This window comes from Phoxinus phoxinus (genome assembly GCF_949152265.1).
Source record: "Phoxinus phoxinus genome assembly, chromosome: 18".
In the NCBI taxonomy this organism is placed as follows: domain Eukaryota; kingdom Metazoa; phylum Chordata; class Actinopteri; order Cypriniformes; family Leuciscidae; genus Phoxinus; species Phoxinus phoxinus.
Window position 1 is genome coordinate 9,017,844 of NC_136893.1, and position 15,608 is coordinate 9,033,451.

General features: G+C 37.1%; 4 protein-coding genes across 8 annotated transcripts; 2 read left to right on the forward strand and 2 right to left on the reverse strand.

Annotated features, from left to right (window-relative positions):
* Nucleotides 1-661: 661 nt before the first annotated feature.
* On the forward strand, nucleotides 662-2,701 carry LOC306985749 (L-rhamnose-binding lectin CSL3-like). 2 transcript variants are annotated; one of them, XM_079588355.1, is made up of 9 exons: nucleotides 662-754; nucleotides 973-1,030; nucleotides 1,104-1,127; nucleotides 1,221-1,289; nucleotides 1,425-1,560; nucleotides 1,681-1,790; nucleotides 1,897-1,941; nucleotides 2,095-2,215; nucleotides 2,455-2,701. In XM_079588355.1, the coding sequence occupies exons 2-9, from the start codon at nucleotides 1,000-1,002 to the stop codon at nucleotides 2,558-2,560; spliced, it is 642 nt and encodes a 213-aa protein (XP_079444481.1). In that variant the 5' UTR covers nucleotides 662-754; nucleotides 973-999; the 3' UTR covers nucleotides 2,561-2,701. The 2 variants fall into 2 exon arrangements, with proteins under 2 accessions (XP_079444481.1, XP_079444482.1); XM_079588356.1 differs by lacking the exon at nucleotides 662-754 and adding an exon at nucleotides 757-837 and having other exon boundaries at nucleotides 2,455-2,637.
* Nucleotides 2,702-3,527: 826 nt separating this feature from the next.
* LOC306986014 (L-rhamnose-binding lectin CSL2-like) lies at nucleotides 3,528-8,288 on the reverse strand (the record flags this gene model as incomplete). Its single annotated transcript, XM_079588846.1, has 9 exons — nucleotides 3,528-3,718; nucleotides 6,098-6,218; nucleotides 6,398-6,442; nucleotides 6,606-6,715; nucleotides 6,846-6,981; nucleotides 7,184-7,240; nucleotides 7,635-7,658; nucleotides 7,745-7,811; nucleotides 8,268-8,288. The coding sequence occupies 9 exons, from the start codon at nucleotides 8,286-8,288 to the stop codon at nucleotides 3,613-3,615; spliced, it is 687 nt and encodes a 228-aa protein (XP_079444972.1). The 3' UTR covers nucleotides 3,528-3,612.
* On the forward strand, nucleotides 3,670-10,857 carry LOC306985747 (ciliary microtubule-associated protein 3). Of its 4 annotated transcripts, XM_079588352.1 has the most exons (9): nucleotides 3,672-3,729; nucleotides 6,056-6,142; nucleotides 8,090-8,141; nucleotides 8,638-8,836; nucleotides 8,913-9,055; nucleotides 9,405-9,503; nucleotides 9,598-9,725; nucleotides 10,398-10,515; nucleotides 10,641-10,848. In XM_079588352.1, the coding sequence occupies exons 4-9, from the start codon at nucleotides 8,683-8,685 to the stop codon at nucleotides 10,704-10,706; spliced, it is 708 nt and encodes a 235-aa protein (XP_079444478.1). In that variant the 5' UTR covers nucleotides 3,672-3,729; nucleotides 6,056-6,142; nucleotides 8,090-8,141; nucleotides 8,638-8,682; the 3' UTR covers nucleotides 10,707-10,848. The 4 variants fall into 4 exon arrangements, with proteins under 4 accessions (XP_079444477.1, XP_079444476.1, XP_079444478.1 ...); XM_079588351.1 differs by lacking the exon at nucleotides 6,056-6,142 and having other exon boundaries at nucleotides 3,670-3,729; nucleotides 8,018-8,141; XM_079588350.1 differs by lacking the exon at nucleotides 6,056-6,142 and having other exon boundaries at nucleotides 3,670-3,729.
* A 33-nt stretch (nucleotides 10,858-10,890) lies between these two features.
* taf8 (TAF8 RNA polymerase II, TATA box binding protein (TBP)-associated factor) lies at nucleotides 10,891-15,094 on the reverse strand. Its single transcript, XM_079588347.1, has 8 exons — nucleotides 14,852-15,094; nucleotides 14,133-14,292; nucleotides 13,205-13,303; nucleotides 12,564-12,626; nucleotides 12,344-12,468; nucleotides 12,090-12,237; nucleotides 11,846-11,988; nucleotides 10,891-11,517 (listed from the first exon to the last, which is right to left on the reverse strand). The coding sequence occupies exons 1-8, from the start codon at nucleotides 14,897-14,899 to the stop codon at nucleotides 11,377-11,379; spliced, it is 927 nt and encodes a 308-aa protein (XP_079444473.1). The 5' UTR covers nucleotides 14,900-15,094; the 3' UTR covers nucleotides 10,891-11,376.
* Between the last annotated feature and the right edge of the window lie 514 nt (nucleotides 15,095-15,608).

A 15,608-nucleotide genomic window follows, 5' to 3' on the forward strand; every position in this document is an offset into this window, starting at 1 on the left:
TTTATTTTTTCTTTATAAATCATCCTTATTTTTGACTACATATATATATCCTGTTTGTATTAAGAGCTGCTCCCTCTGGCTATATTTTCTCTGTATCCTATTCTGAAGAAACGGATTTTATGCAGCCATGTTTGTCCATAAATCTTGATATTTTCAATAAAGCAAAAAAAAAAAAAAAAAGGAGTGAGGAGGATTCCTGAGGAGTCATGAGCGAGGATACACATGTGTATCCTTACACATTCTCCTCCCTCTTCACACCGGTCACAATCATTTTATTTTATCCTTTACCTTTGCAGTTTAAATAAACCACACATCTATTTCAACAGGGTATCTGCCTTTATTATTATTTATTATTTAAAAAAATGTTAACAAAACTTCAACAACATAAGGGCAGATCCTCTGATGAGTGATCAATAACCCCAATGTATAAATAAGCTTTAGTTCGATTCCCCCGTCCTCCTTTTCTTTCCTTGCAGCGTTCCCTCACACCCTACAGTGGGTGGAGCTGAGACGCGAGGAAAGGCAACAAGGATCCACAAATAAGAAATGAGAAGCACTCCCTGTGCATTTGGCTCCTTTGCCATGTCATGTTCTTATTGGTTTATGAACTCGTCATGTGGTTTTCAGTTGTGTCTTCCCATTGGTTCATTGTGTTGATTACTTTTAGGTGTGTCTCGTTATTTCATTAGTCCTTGTGTATACATAGGCATCATGTTTCCATAGTCTTTTATCAAGCTTTGTTCTCTACTGTTTGGTGAGTATCATGTTCATGTTTATTTTGTTCTTAATTTAAATAACTTGCACTTGGATTCAATGGTGCTCCTATCAGTGGGCTAAGTATAACGATACTGCAATAATTTGAGAGTGAAAAAATGTGTTTTAGAAAATTTCAGAGCATCTGAACTCCAATTTTGTACTTTTGTTTTTGTTATAAATATTGTGTGCTCATGTGTCCCCTTAAAATAATTCCAGGGCTTTCCTTCTGTTCACACATTCAACATGCTGGTGCAAAAGCTAAGCTGGATCACTTGTAAGTACTGATTCAGAGTCAATTCAACTTGCATGATTTCAAATGTTTCAACTTGTTTTTATTGGACTTTCAGTGCTGCTGTTCCTGTATCAACATGGTAAGGCAATACTGACTAATACATGTGTAGTCTCATTAAATAGACTTTTGAGTGCAGAATGTTTAAGTAATTTTACTTGTTTCCTCTCTTTAGGTGCAGAAGCAAAAAAAATGGTGAAAAAAATGGTGGTCTGTGAAGGAGAATCTGCGCATCCCAAATGTGGTGAGTAATAGTCATTTACGTTTTGCTTTTATTTATAGGACATTGTGTATCTTAAGCTTTTGTGTCTCCAACCACATGGACTGTGCTTAAACTACCACAATTCTGTGTTTTTTTGTTTTTCCCTTTAAACATCAGATTCAGGATTCATAAAAGTCATTAAAGCCAACTATGGGCGGACTGATTGCAAAACGTGCGCTAGTGGGAAACCAGCTAATCAGCTCTCAAATAAACTCTGCAGGACAGAAGCGTCCCTCTCTATAATGTCCGCTCGGTAGGTTTAACCGATAGGAAAATAAGTTTACAATTTCAGTTTTTGCATTAAGCACAAGATGCATATTGTCTATAGTATATTAACGCTATAAGTACTGTGATTTGTCTGTCCATGAATCAGGTGTGATGGAAGAAAGAGCTGTACTGTTCCTGCAGTGAACTCAGTTTTCTCTGATCCTTGTGTTGGGACTTATAAATACCTGGATGTATCTTATAACTGTATCCCAGCAAGTAAGTTCACCTTAAGTTTAATATTTTATAAATAAAGGCCTGCAAATGATTACAAATATTTGCATATCTTGTACTGGTAGTTACTGTATATCTGACCTCTGTCTAGAAACAAGTGTAACCTGTGAAAATCATCGAAGCGTCATAAAGTGTTGTAAGTACTTTACTTTCTGTATGTTATATGCTGAGATCAGTGTGAATGGCCTCTTGTCCACAATGCTTTGAATGGATCATTGCTGCTGTACGTGTTGGCACAAATTGTTTTGTTTTTTATAAGTAATTGATATCAATGTCTGTGTATCACAAGGTAAAGGTGTTATTCATGTTCATCATGCTAATTATGGGAGGCGAGATCTCGCTACCTGCCCTCATGCGTTAGCAACCACGCCAGACTGTTACTCTCCTCAGACCAGCAGCCTGCGTTCCAGGTACAGCAGCAGATGCACTTCATCTAGAGACACTTTAGACTTTAGGTCACACTGTCTTCGGCTATATTTGAAATTTTATTTATACAAATTTTATACAAATTTTCAAAGGGACAATGTACATTGAGAATAATTTTTCTGTGTATTAAATAGCTGCTTTACACATGGACTTCAGTTTGAGACCGTAGAATGATACAAGAGCTAATAGACAATCTTTTCTAATTCTTCCAATTTTTCTTAAGGTGTGACGGGAAGAAGTCTTGTCAACTAAATGCTTCAAATTCTGTCTTCTCTGATCCATGTGTGGGTGTTTATAAGTATCTGGAAGTGACATACAGCTGTTATTGACCCTCCTGCCACAAATACACCTTATGACTGTCAACCAATGATGGAAAGCAAAATAAAAAAGAATCCAGATGCTTTACAAATGGTCTATCGTTTTTTTTTTTTTTTTTTTGTGGAGTGTCTAATAAATGTTACACTTAACTGTAAAATATAGTGCACATTAATCAAAATAAGCTAAGCAACTTAATTATACAATTTTCAACTTAAAGGGTCATTGGATGCAAAATTCACTTTTATATTTTTTCTTAATTTCTAATATGCTTATTTTGCAATCTGACCATGGTGAAATGTCCCGTGTATGTTTTAGGGTGTTTACTTCCAAGTCTTCAAGGTGGCATAAAAACAAGTGTTTCTGGAGCTAGGCTCAAAACCAGGGTGGAAAATAGCCTATTACTTATTAATTTTGATGTTTTAAAATGTAAAAACCAAGCAAATGTTGTAAGTTGACCTCGGACAATAAAACATTTTTTTTAAAAGCCAGTTCATGACCCCTTTAAGAGGCTTATCACATCTATGTGTAACAACCAAAGGATGACAGGCAGAAACATGGATCTAAGTGCAGGAATTTTAATAAGAGGAAAATCAGAAGGAACAGGAAAATGTTCTGTACATGTAACAACTGACAAAAAAACATGGACCAGTTTATAAACTATAATCTATTATAGGCTAACAGAGGAACCAATCGGAAAATGAAATTAAAGGAATATAAGCTGACAAAGGAAGCTACAACATACAAATCTAACACAAGACAGGAAACATTTCAGTATAAGAAAAAGTTAGAAGAAAAGATTAAAAGTATATTATATTATCTTCCCTTCCATTATTCTCATTTGTTGACATGATCAATAATAATACTTACAGATTCATTGTAATCATTCATTTATTTTAAGATGAACCCCATATTTCAGTTTATTGTTTTGTTTGGTTTTGCTGGGGAATGAATGAATAGACCAAAAACTATTAGCGTGCATTTAACATCTATAATTTAGCCCGTTTTCATTTAAAACAAACACAAAACAAATACAATACATTTATGTGGTAGGATAATCACAATATTATTTACAGCTGTATGTCACTTCCAGATACTTATTAACTCCCACACATGGATCAGAGTAGACAGAATTTGAAGCATTCAGTTGACAAGACTTCCTCCCATTGCACCTTAAGATAAGGTAAAAAAAACAGCAATCAGAAATATTATTATTAACATAGCTTGCCTTGTGTTTCTCCCATAAAATCAAATCATTGTTATGTCTATATATTAATTTGGTAAGTAGCTATTTAATACACAGGATAATGACTGACAAAATGTACAGTATAAGGGTGGGTGATATGACCAGAATCTTATATCGCAATGCAAGTAATTTTATTATTATAATAATTATATGATTTCTTTAAGTAAGGTTATGCTATCAACATTGAACATTGAAATGTTATAATTATCAGTATTAATGATATCACGAAAACATTAAAACTAGCCCAAACAAATGAATTAAAAAAACTAGGAAGTTAACGAAGACATGTAGTCTTCACTATATCAATTAAATACATTTATGCTCATTAAAGTTAGGCAAGTGATTCAGTCAAGAGCAGTGTATGATTTTCTTTGTTTTTGGTTGTATGATTAACTAAATGACACAGATGTGCTTTTCACACGTGATCACCCTGCAGGTCATTCTAAACCCCAGACAAATCCTGGGTTATCTTACTGCTCATACTTTACCAGGGGTTACCAATGAATCCTGGGTATTCGTACGGTAACGTTTCACACTGTACATTCCTAAACTCGGGTAACGTTCTCATTTGGATATTTGCAGTATCAGTGTCATTGATTGACAGAACGAAGCACGCAAAGTGTGTACATTAAGGCTCTAGCATTGCGCATCCATATTACATACTGTATATCAGATAGGCCATTATTTTCTTCGCTCCAATTCACGTGTTTCCCATCAGCATTTGACATTTTCCCTCAAACGCTGAAACAAAATTATGAATGATAAGTCGTAATAAATTATCTAGTTGTAACATTCTAATACTGCATCGATTTATACTGTACAAGTTTGGCACCCCAATGCGGTTAACTTTGCAAGAGCGACTTTTAAGTCTGCTTCTGTGTCTTGTGCTCTGAGGGACTTTTATGTTGTAGTTTCTCTGTGCCTAGTTTTTGTGTTCTCTTCTGTGTTCTGTTACCTGTGGCTAGGTTGTAGTTTTGTAGTTTTTTTCCATTTTCATTAGTCTGCTCCAGGTGTGTCAGTTTTCCTTGTTAAGCTTGTTTACCCCTCTGTTTAAATGGCCCTTGTAATCTCTGGGTCTATGTTGGTTGTTGTCTGATGTCATGCATATGTCTGTGTTCTCTTTATTTTGTTCCTGAACTATGTTATAATAGTTTATTTTAATTAAAGTCTCCCTGCATTTGGATCTTTCATCTCTGCCTGCCGTCTTTGATTCCCCCGTTCCGTGACAGCGACGAGTACAACGATAATCCGGGGTTAAGGGCAATGTGAAATGCCCAAAACAGCATCAGGTATATTAGGCTGCTGTCACTTTAAGACCTCAGGTACAGTCCAATATACTGACATGCATCCGATTTTTCTAATTTTCAGCTGTTTACTTTCGCTTAAGACATAACCGACTGTGTTTACATGAATACTTGCCGAGACTGGCATTTTAACACATAAGTGTGTGTATTTGACTTCACACACAATAAGCTGCAAAAAATTAATTAGTTCAGTACTCAGTGGCTGTGCGACCAGCGGCAGTGCTGCTGCTAGCCATTTTGGTGCCCTAAGCATAATTGCATAATTCCTTTATGATGCCCCCAACCCCGAAACTTCGGCGGCGGGGATGATATTACATGCGCTTCATGAGGCACACGCGCGCAATCTCTTGCTCTCTCTCCCTCTCTGCCGTGCACGCGCTTACGCGGCTTGGAGCACAGTCTCGATCTCGCGGGCGCGCTTGCTCTAGATTCCGGAGATTTTAACTAATTAGCGGGCATCAGTGAGTTGCTATCAATATGCGGGAGACTCCCGGAACTTCCGGGAGGCTGTTTTTTTGGTGCCCCTCAGCTCTTGGTGCCCTACGAACAGCGCGCGATGCGAGCGGCGGCACTGACCAGCGGCTTTATGTGCGCAAGCGTTTGGTGTGTGTGCACAAAAAAATATCTAAGACATTGCGTCGTGCATATCGAATTGAGTTCTTTTAGCTGTTTATTAAAATCACTTATTTAAGGCTGCATCTCTTAAAAATGAATCCAAACTATACACTTTTGTGGTTGCACAGCACTACAATCTCATGATGTGATGGAGACAATAATACAAATCTCTAGTGGTTGACAAATTCCAGTTTATCGTGTCTACCGGTATATCATCCACCCCTAATTGTCCCTTATGTATATTTTTAATGTTTCACATATAGCTGAAGATTCAGTTTATGTGTGTGTGTGTGTGTGTGTGTGTGTGTGTGTGTGTGTGTGTGTGTGTGTGTGTGTGCGTTAAGTGACTCTAGATGAAGTGTACTGTAGGCTATCTGCTGCTGTACCTGGAACGCAGGCTGCTGGTCTGAGGAGAGTAACAGTGTGATCTGGTTGGTAATTTATGAGTGCAGGTTGCGAGATCCCGCCGTCCATAATTGGCATGATGGACAAAAATAGTACCAGCATCTTTTGAAACACAAACAGCACATTTTAAAACAGTAATTTATGACACCACACACTGTAGCTGGACTGATACAAAATATTGTGGGCATGAGGACCTTGAGGGCTAAACAAAAGGTTCTACCTTTTTTGATGCTATGATCTCAGCATAGAAAAAAAACTTACAGAAAGAAAAGAGATCTTACCACAGACAATGACGCCTTGGGTAAATTCACAGATTACACTTCTTCCTAAAATGAGTTTGAGGAAAATGGGAACCGAGGTCAGTATAATAACAGTAACAACCAGTTATAAATATGTAAAGAAAAGAAAACATTCAATAAAAATAATTTTAATTAATAATCAACTTCAAAATCTAGGATGAAAATTCTATGTATAAAACCACTGGCTTACTTGCTGGGATACAGTCATAAGATACATCCAGGTATTTATAAGTCCCAGAACAAGGATCAGAGAAAACAGAGTTCACTGCAGGAACAGTGCAGCTCTTACTTCCATCACACCTGATTCATGGACAGATAGACAAGTAGACCTACATAAGAATAGCTTTAATATAAGATAGACAAAATAATTACACTTGGAAAATTATGCATAAAATGACTTTTTTTTTTTTTTGCTATCTGTTAATCCTACCGATTGGACATCGTATGGAGGGATGTTTTACGGAAGCAGTGTGTATTTGAGAGCTGATTAGCTGGTACTCCACTAGCACATGTTGTGCGATCAGTTCGCCCATAGTTGGCTTTAATGACCTTTATGAATCCCAAATCTGACACATTTAAAGAAAAAGAAAAGGAAAAAAATTAACATGAGAATTGTGGTAAAGTTTAAGCACACTGTACATAGTTAAATTCCAGGCTCAAGATCCCCTCCTGATCCTGTTCTACCGTCTTGCTGCTTGTCTATCTCGTACTGTCCTATTTATACACAAAAGGCCAAAGCTATAACTTAAAAATGATTGAATTACTCACCACAGCTGAGGTGTGCAGATCCTCTTTCACAGATCTTTGTTCTTTTTGCTTCAGCACCTGCAAAGAGGAAACATTCTGTTTTAGGCGAAATTATATAAAATTACATGAAGAAGTGATGAATAGAAGAAGAGGTTCTATATAGAACCTTAAAAGGTTCTATAGGCGCTTCGTATTTGGAACCCCTAAAAGGTTCTACACTCTTAGAAAAAAAGGGTTCATTTGGGTTCTATATAGAACCATAGGGTTCTTTACTCAACTCCAAAGAACCTTTTATGCTAAAAAGGTTCTATAATGACAAGAAAGAACCCTTTCTTGGGTTCTGTATAGAACCTTTTAGGGGTTCCAAATATGAAGCGCCTATAGAACCTTTTAAGGTTCTATATAGAACCTTTTCTTCTAAGAGTGTAATAATGTCTTTTTTATTTAAAGAGACTATTGTAAACTGCCTTACCTTGTTGATACAGAAACAGCAACACTGAAAATCAAAATCAAATAGAAACAAATTGAAAAACTGAACATTTGAAATCGTGCTACTTGAATTGATTCTAAATCAGTACTTACAAGTGATCCAGCTTAGCTTTTGCACCAGCATGTTGAATGTGTGAACAGAAGGAAACTCTAGAATTCTCTTAAGGAGACACATGTGCACACAGTATTTATAACAAACACAGACCCACCATTATCTGTTTACTGTAGAATCTAGATAACAAATGCGGGAAAAGAACAATGAGGATGTGATGACAAACAGGTCAATCGTTTATTGTTAACTTGGTTGGTTGTACTTTGCAAATGTTTTGATTATATGATATCCTATTTTATTGCTTTGTTTTGAAGGTCAGTCTCCTTTAGGACATTTCTGGAAAATTTGTTCCTGTTGTGAGATTGCCTGATTTTGTGCATTTACAGTCCCAGAGCATTCCAGTCGCCGTGTTCGTGTGCTCATGGACAGTCCAGCAAAGTAGGCCTATTTCCCAATCCTGTTTCTGCAGACACACCACGTGTTTGACGTTTTTGTTGGAACTCTTCCTAAATCAAACACATCTGATTAAACTCATCAGCTTGCTTATAACAAACACAGACCTACCATGTGCTTCTTTTCCCGCATTTGTTAGGCCTACAGTAAACCAATTTACTGGTTTATAGCCTACCAATATCTGTTTACTGTAGGCTAACAAATGCGGAAAAAGAATTATGAAGATATGATGACAAACAGGTCAATCGTTTATTGTTAACTTGATTGATTGTACTTTGCAAATGTTTTATGATTATATGATATCCTATTTTATTGCTTTGTTTTGTTTTGAAGTTCAGACACCTTTAGAAAATTTCCGGAAAATTTGTTCCTGTTGTGGGATTGCATATTGTTTTGTTTTTTTACACACAGTAGGCCTATATTGCTATTAGGCTATTAGTATTATGTTTACAGCGTCTCTTCTCTTCCGAAAAACGCATAGGCCTAAACTGTTCACCCAAGAGGACATCTACATCAATCATTGGTGATGTTTATGCAACTGGCAGCTGAATACATCAGCAGAGTTTCACTCACGATCAGCGATCAAGTCATGATACAAAGTCAATCAGCGTTCGGTTGCACCTGGCTAGTTACCATGGTTACTAGTAAACATCAGGACGCTATGGCGACACGGGGCTCAGGTAATTTGACCCATTATCAGATATCTTTTGCCATCAAAAATGGAATTTACTAATAGTTTTTTTAACCACTTTCTAGCTCCACTGGTCGCGTTCGGCAGCTCCCAGCAACGTCTTATTTTCCCAACGCACTTTGCGCCTAATCGCATGGGCAATGAAATGCTCGCACTGCACGGTTCTGACTCCAAGGAACTAGGACCTGGATGTTACGACAACCACACGGTATGAAAGCAGGGCAGTTAGTAACTTATAAGTTAAAGCTGCAGTCCGTAACTTTTTTGTGTTAAAAATTGACACAAATTATATAACGAGCGAGTAGCCTACATTATGAAATTGTCTTATCCTGAATCACTACGGTACACCTATAATAAATATTTATATTCAGGTTAACAGTTAACTTACATGCGGTAACACGTGACAAACCGAGAGAAGTAACGTTAGCTCCGGCTACAATGTGCGCAAGATGCATGCAGTTCTTCTGTTTATTAACTGCTAGAGCTACAAAAGTTACGGACTGCAATTTTAAGCAACGTGTTATTCTTTTCATCTAACTTATCAGTTCACATCACAGGTGGGCACTCTTATATATGACCTCCAACACAGACCTGAGAGTAAGAGGGGATATGTGTTAGCAGCCCGCACTGCACCACGCTTTCTGCCTCCATTTAAGGTACGTTAGGCCTATATTGTATGCATTTCTAAGTAAAATCACAACCATTTACTTTGTTTTAATTTCATTTGAATCCCATCGCCTGTTTTTATAGACAGTCACCCCTTCACCACAGAAATACCAGCAGGACTGGACGCAGTCTAAAGTGTGTCCTCCAGGAAAAACTCCCTTCAATAGTACCACTTTAAGACCCAGACCCTCAAATGCAGACTCCAGCCCTGGGTATTATCTTTTTTAATATTTGATCTATCAAAAGCTGTGTGTTTTGGTAACCAAAGCAACTAATCTAGAACAATAGTTTTCAACCTTTCTGGCTCCATTGTCCTCAACAATAATCGAAGGCCCCATAATTTTTACAGTTGTTCCTGACTTACTGAAAAAAAGGATTAGGGATCAAGTAAAATATGCTAGAGCTTGGAATAATAAACATAATATAGCTTGGAAAATGTATGTTATAAAAATGGACACGTTTTTTATTTATTTACATGCCTCTGTGAACCACTAATCTAAAATGAATTTTCCCCCATATTTGTTCAGATTATTTATATACTGGGTTGAGGCAAAGCACATTTAAAGCATTACATAAAATGTGGGGTCCAAAAATGAAAATGTTTCTTTTTTTTCTTCATCATTTTAATTGTTTTGCATTACACATTACATTACCAATAACAATCAGTGAATGTTGAATTGGAAAAATCAGCATGAATTTCAGATGAATGACCATCTTGAACTCCAAAAGTATATGAACCTGATGCTTATGTCTTCTCCGGCTTTATTTGGGAATGGTTCAAAGAACATATGTGCTTCTGTACAAGCAAGAACCACCTAAAATGTTTAATTCCAGGTTTAGTAAATTAATCCCAGACTTTCTATGTATATCTTTTATTTTTTTAGTCCAGGGGCATATGCTCACAATACCATCTTAAGCAAAAGGGTGTCGTGGCCAATGAAATTCGGCTCTCCAGACTGGTCAAAAGTGCCGTTGCTGGAGAGAAGAGCACTGCGGACAGAGGTACAGATATGTCTGACACTGCAAATTACAAATCAAAGAAGCAATAAAAGTATCTACACAACAGCCTGTTTTCCTTAGCCGATATATTATTTTAATTTTTAACTTCATGTGTTTTGTCCATGCAGCTCCTCCATGACAAAGAGTTTAGGAAACAGAGGAACAGGGTGGCATATCTGAGCTTGTTTTACTGATGACTCCGTAATACTACCACAAAAATGCAGAGTGATTCTCAATGTATACAAACATTAAAGCTTTAAAAGACAAGTTCTACTTGTTTCCCATTTCCATTTCATAATGTCCAGTTTGAAACCAGATACATTACTTAAAATGTAACTAATGTAGTAGTGAGTAAAGTAACAAGACACAGGACACATGTTTCTAATGGAGATGTTTACTTTATCCCCACATTCTGGTTTAATTTTCAATTTGTCCTTTTGAAACAACGGCTTAAAATAAACAATAAAACACATGTATTACCATCATTCACAAATGAGTAACAAACACGCACAAATCAAAAGAGAATGTCATGTTTCTGATGCGTGGAGAACTGTAAAAACTAAATGACATTTCAAGGTAAGGCTTATCAAAACAAACTGCCAAAGATCAACTGTAAGGGGTGTTACTCTTTAGGGAAGTTGCCTGTGTGAATTCCATCTAACATTTGTGAGATGTACAGAACAGTCTGTCATAAGAATCCAACGTCGGTAACATGATGGACCACTGTGTTTCCAAATTCCAGTTGTTGAAGACTCCTCCATGTGTTAGCTGTTACTTCAAGGGGCACAATGTGATTACCAAGTGCTAAGAAGTCATCATTCGTCATAACCTGCTGATGTAGAAGTAGCCGAGTCAAAGCAGTTTTCATTTTTTCCTTCTCACTTTGGGCTTTTTGACTGGCCGTAGGTATGGGTTGTCAATCATGTTTTCCTCATTGGCCTTTCCTGTAGGCACAGCGCCACCAGGTGGCAGCACTGCGTTCTCCTTATCTGCACCTGAGTCATCCTGGAAATGGAAAGAAAAAGAATTAATACTTTTTTTTTTAATAAATATTACATTATTATTATAAATTTTTAATATATATATATATAATATAATGTAAATTTATAACATTATAAATTAATAATGTACTTAACTCTTCCAATAGTATGCATTATATGTATGTATATAAATAAAAATTATATATATGTGTGTGTGTGTGTAAATAAGTACATTATTATTATTAATTTATTTTATTATTTATATGTACATAACATTACAATAAAAAATCAGAAAAGCAAAAATTTTCTTGCATAAAACAAACATTTGACAAGGAAAAACGCTTTAGGCTTGCCTGAATGATGTGACTGGGGTTGTTCTCCGAGTCTGTCTGGTCGTCCTGCTCGGATGAATCCGTCTCCTCCAGGGTCTGTAGCTCTAGTTCAGAGGGCAGCAGGGCGCTCAAGTAAGGGATGGAGCTCGGCCTTGCAGCGATCACTGACAGATGAATAAACAGATGAATAAACATTCACTGGGAAGGCAAAATGTCAGTCAAAGTATAATGGGAAACTAGTGATATATGGGACAGAAAAACTCACAAGGAAATGCAGTGATGTCATCCTTAAAAAGGCTTTGTGTCTCTCCGGTCTTGGCCATGAAGCGTGTGAGAGCACGCTCCACATCTCTCCTTTGTGATGCCGCCTTCTCTCTCACCACCTGGTAATCTGACACAGGCTCTCGAAAGGTCTAAAACACAACAAAAGTGAGATATGCTGAATGTATGTGCTTAATGTTGTTAAGCTGAGTTAAGTTGCACGATAACAGGGAAACGGGAAATCAATAGAGGACTTACTGGTGTTTTGATGTATGTATGAGGATCTGGGAACTCTGGGAAGTGGCTGGGGATGTGTGATGGATGAGTGCGCTTATGTCCAGCCATGAGGGCTTTTGGGACCACTGGAGCATTTGTTACTGGAGCTGTTCAAAGCAGAAGTGTTATACGTTTAAAAAGGAAAGGTTAAAGCAGATTATATAAGATAAATGGATATATTCGTGAAAAACGGTACACATACGTGCAGTTATGACCATCCTTTGTGATCTTTTGGCATACACTGGAAGAGTATCCACATTAAAACCTGCAAATGTGACAAAGTAAACCTGCTTGATTCAACCACATAGAGAAGCCCTTAAGGGACCTTAAAGAAAAAAATATAGACTTTTTACAGTAATACAGACATCATTTTTTGCATGCTCACACGTTACAACTTCCATTTATGTATACTATGACCAATTTCCTTTGTGCGTCACTGCCATTTTACTATGAAGAAAAGGAGAGTACTGATGTGCATGAATTATTAAAGATCTATTTTCTAAAAATTTGGCTTTAGTTAGGGCAGTATACCTCTAATATCACAGCCTTATGTCCACTTATCCTCTGTGACGGCTGAGAAACTGCTGTGAACTGGGCTGATGCCACAATACGGCTGTGTGCATTGTCCTATTTCCCAAGTTCAAGGGTCCATAAAGACATATACAGTAAAAATGCTTAAACTGGCAGGGTTAGGGTTAAGGCAGATTTCAAATTCCCCTGCGCATGTGAAAAGTTTATTGTGCGCACGCAAAAGTCTGTATTTTTTTTATTTTTGCAAAGGTCCCTTTAAAGAAGTGAAATCTTTTATACTTTAACTATATATTGATAAAAAGGGGAACCAACCCATTTCGACCAGAGTGATGACCACATCAGAGAGTGTAGGGGTGCTTCTAGCTGTGTGCTCACAGTTTGCCTTCGCACAACGTCCAACCTCGGTGATATCTATCACAAGACAATGAGACTCTTAATAAGGAAAACCACATAAAATAAACTTCTGTTCATTTTGAATTTGAAACATACATATACACACACTTATATACAGCTATATATTTATAAATATGTCATTTGTATCATGCTATTTACAATATACTAAAAATAAGATTTTTAGAAATTATACCATGGAATTAGCAGGGTATGTTTTAGTAATGGAAATTCCAGGAACTCAAAGTGTGTCTTACACTCCTGGATAATATTTATTTATCTAAAGCTGGGTTCATACTGTACGATTTATAATAGTCCTTAATGACTGTTGCTGGTCATTGTTCCCTGATCCCTGCCAAAAGCCATGTCACACTGTAGGATCTGTTATCATTAATGTTAGACTAGTGACTAGCAAACAGACACAATTTCTAGCATTCATTTTGCGTTAATTAAAAACCAAGACTTGTGTGAGCAGCAAGTGGTGATTTGCTGTTGTCTCACTAATTGCCTCAATAGGTTCAAAAACTAAGAGGAGAACGCTGCAGTACTGCGCCTCAAAACTAATGACACTGCCAGAATTTCATCTGAGTTCAAATTTGATTCCAATGGTTATTAATCAGCTGCCCACTGCTCTGGGTGTGTGTGTGTTTAATGCTCACTGCTGTGTGTGTGCACAAATTCCGAGTGTGGGACACCACACCTGGCTAAACGTCACGTCACTTTTACTTTACAGTGTGAACCCGGCTTTACACCCCTGGATGGTCCGACACATGCAGACGTGGTCTAATGTCCAAGCTAAACATTTGACAAGCCTCACAGGTGACCTGCTTAAGACAAATGATGGACTCACAGCTCTGCATCATCTCAGTGAGTGTCTCCACCGCAGCTTTCTCAGCGCTCTCAAAGCCACACTCCGTCAGCAGAGAGCTGACCACCACCTGCAGTGTGCGTCTCCGGGCCAGCTGATAGTTCTCTGTAGGACTTGTGCTGGTCTTACTGCTCCCAGAGCGCTGCAATTATTAAAAGAACAGAGTATTAAAGATCAGGATGTCCCGTGCAATTTTTTTTACTTATCTGCATTATAAACATTTTAAAAAGGCAATTGTTTGGATGTCTCAAAACAAGTGTTGGTTCCTGTCATTAATGGTTCTAATCAAAAAGTTAAAACCAGCCTTAGATTTTTTGCTGGTTATCCAGCCTGGTCAAACTGTGAGGCAAGTTAAACATTTTAGGGACAGTGGTAGCTTTTTGGGTGTGTGTCTGTATTCCAACAGCATTTCTGGGCATGTGATGCAAGACCACTACGTTTTAGAGTTAGACTGTAGCCTATGCTAATAGACACTGAACTGTTACTAGATAGCTCAGCAAATGTATTGTCCACATGTCGTTTCTATTTATGCATAACATCAAAATAAATAAAAAAGTGCTCGCATATGAAACAGTGTCTACTTTTAAATATAGGACACATTTGCCCTTAAACATGCCTTATATTTAAACAGAGTCATACAGTTATTGTTGTTTGGCTAAGCTAGCAGGCTGCAAGCAAGAGAAATGAAAGGAGATATTTACGCTTCCGGAGTTTAAAGATCCGCTCCCCATCATTACAGGGTCTGCCATTTTTTACTCTAGTGATTTTACCTCTGGTATTTATTATTCTCAAATAAACTCATTGTGCGTTCTGCGTTTACTAAAGACTGTATTTGTTTTGTTTTTTTATATTGAGTGAAAATGGCAACCCTATCAGAATTTCCAACAGGGCCACCGGAAGGTTGTTGTTTTTGGTGTCTGTTTCCAAAGTAAAAGTCAAGAGATAAACTTGCAGACGTAATGAGTAAAAAAAAATATAGATTTGTGTGTGTTTTCTTTGAAGTCATCTATGTGCTTTACTTTTAGTAGATATGGATATATTTACAATTGCTTCAAAATACGTTTTGTTTGGATGCATGATTGAACAACACAATATATGGGATGGGTTTCTCCAACATCCATTTAAAAAGCATGATCCTAAAACATCTTAAACATTCTAAAATGTAAACTGTTAAATGATCAGCATAAGCGAGAGAGGTTTGTTTGCTCATTTATTTTATTAGTTTGAACAGAAGAGGGCATATACACTGATAAGAAGAACTGAAATGTGTGTATAAGAAAGTAAATGTGTGCCTTGAAATGCAATGTAAGTCGCTTTGGATAAAAGCGTCTGTCAAATGCACAAATGTAAATGTAAATACACATGAACTCCCTTTTGTAAAGCAAAAAATCGAGCCAAGGATTAGAATCACTTTCTTACAGAACACGCCTCATCCTGTTGAATAAAAAGGACAACAAT

Bases quoted from the DNA above. Each gene is read 5' to 3' on its own strand.
- LOC306985749 (XM_079588355.1), top strand. From the start codon at position 1,000: ATGCTGGTGCAAAAGCTAAGCTGGATCACTT. The intron at 1,561-1,680 runs GTAGGTTTAACC...TCCATGAATCAG, and splicing joins CTCTCTATAATGTCCGCTCG to GTGTGATGGAAGAAAGAGCT. The intron at 1,791-1,896 runs GTAAGTTCACCT...ACCTCTGTCTAG, and splicing joins TTATAACTGTATCCCAGCAA to AAACAAGTGTAACCTGTGAA.
- LOC306985747 (XM_079588351.1), top strand. From the start codon at position 8,683: ATGTTTATGCAACTGGCAGCTGAATACATCAGCAGAGTTTCACTCACG. The intron at 8,837-8,912 runs GTAATTTGACCC...ACCACTTTCTAG, and splicing joins TATGGCGACACGGGGCTCAG to CTCCACTGGTCGCGTTCGGC. The intron at 9,504-9,597 runs GTACGTTAGGCC...CTGTTTTTATAG, and splicing joins GCTTTCTGCCTCCATTTAAG to ACAGTCACCCCTTCACCACA.
- taf8 (XM_079588347.1), bottom strand. From the start codon at position 14,899: ATGGCAGACCCTGTAATGATGGGGAGCGGATCTTTAAACTCCGGAAGC. The intron at 12,238-12,343 runs GTAAGTCCTCTA...GTTGTGTTTTAG, and splicing joins ATACATACATCAAAACACCA to ACCTTTCGAGAGCCTGTGTC. The intron at 11,989-12,089 runs GTGAGTTTTTCT...TTCATCTGTCAG, and splicing joins TGACATCACTGCATTTCCTT to TGATCGCTGCAAGGCCGAGC.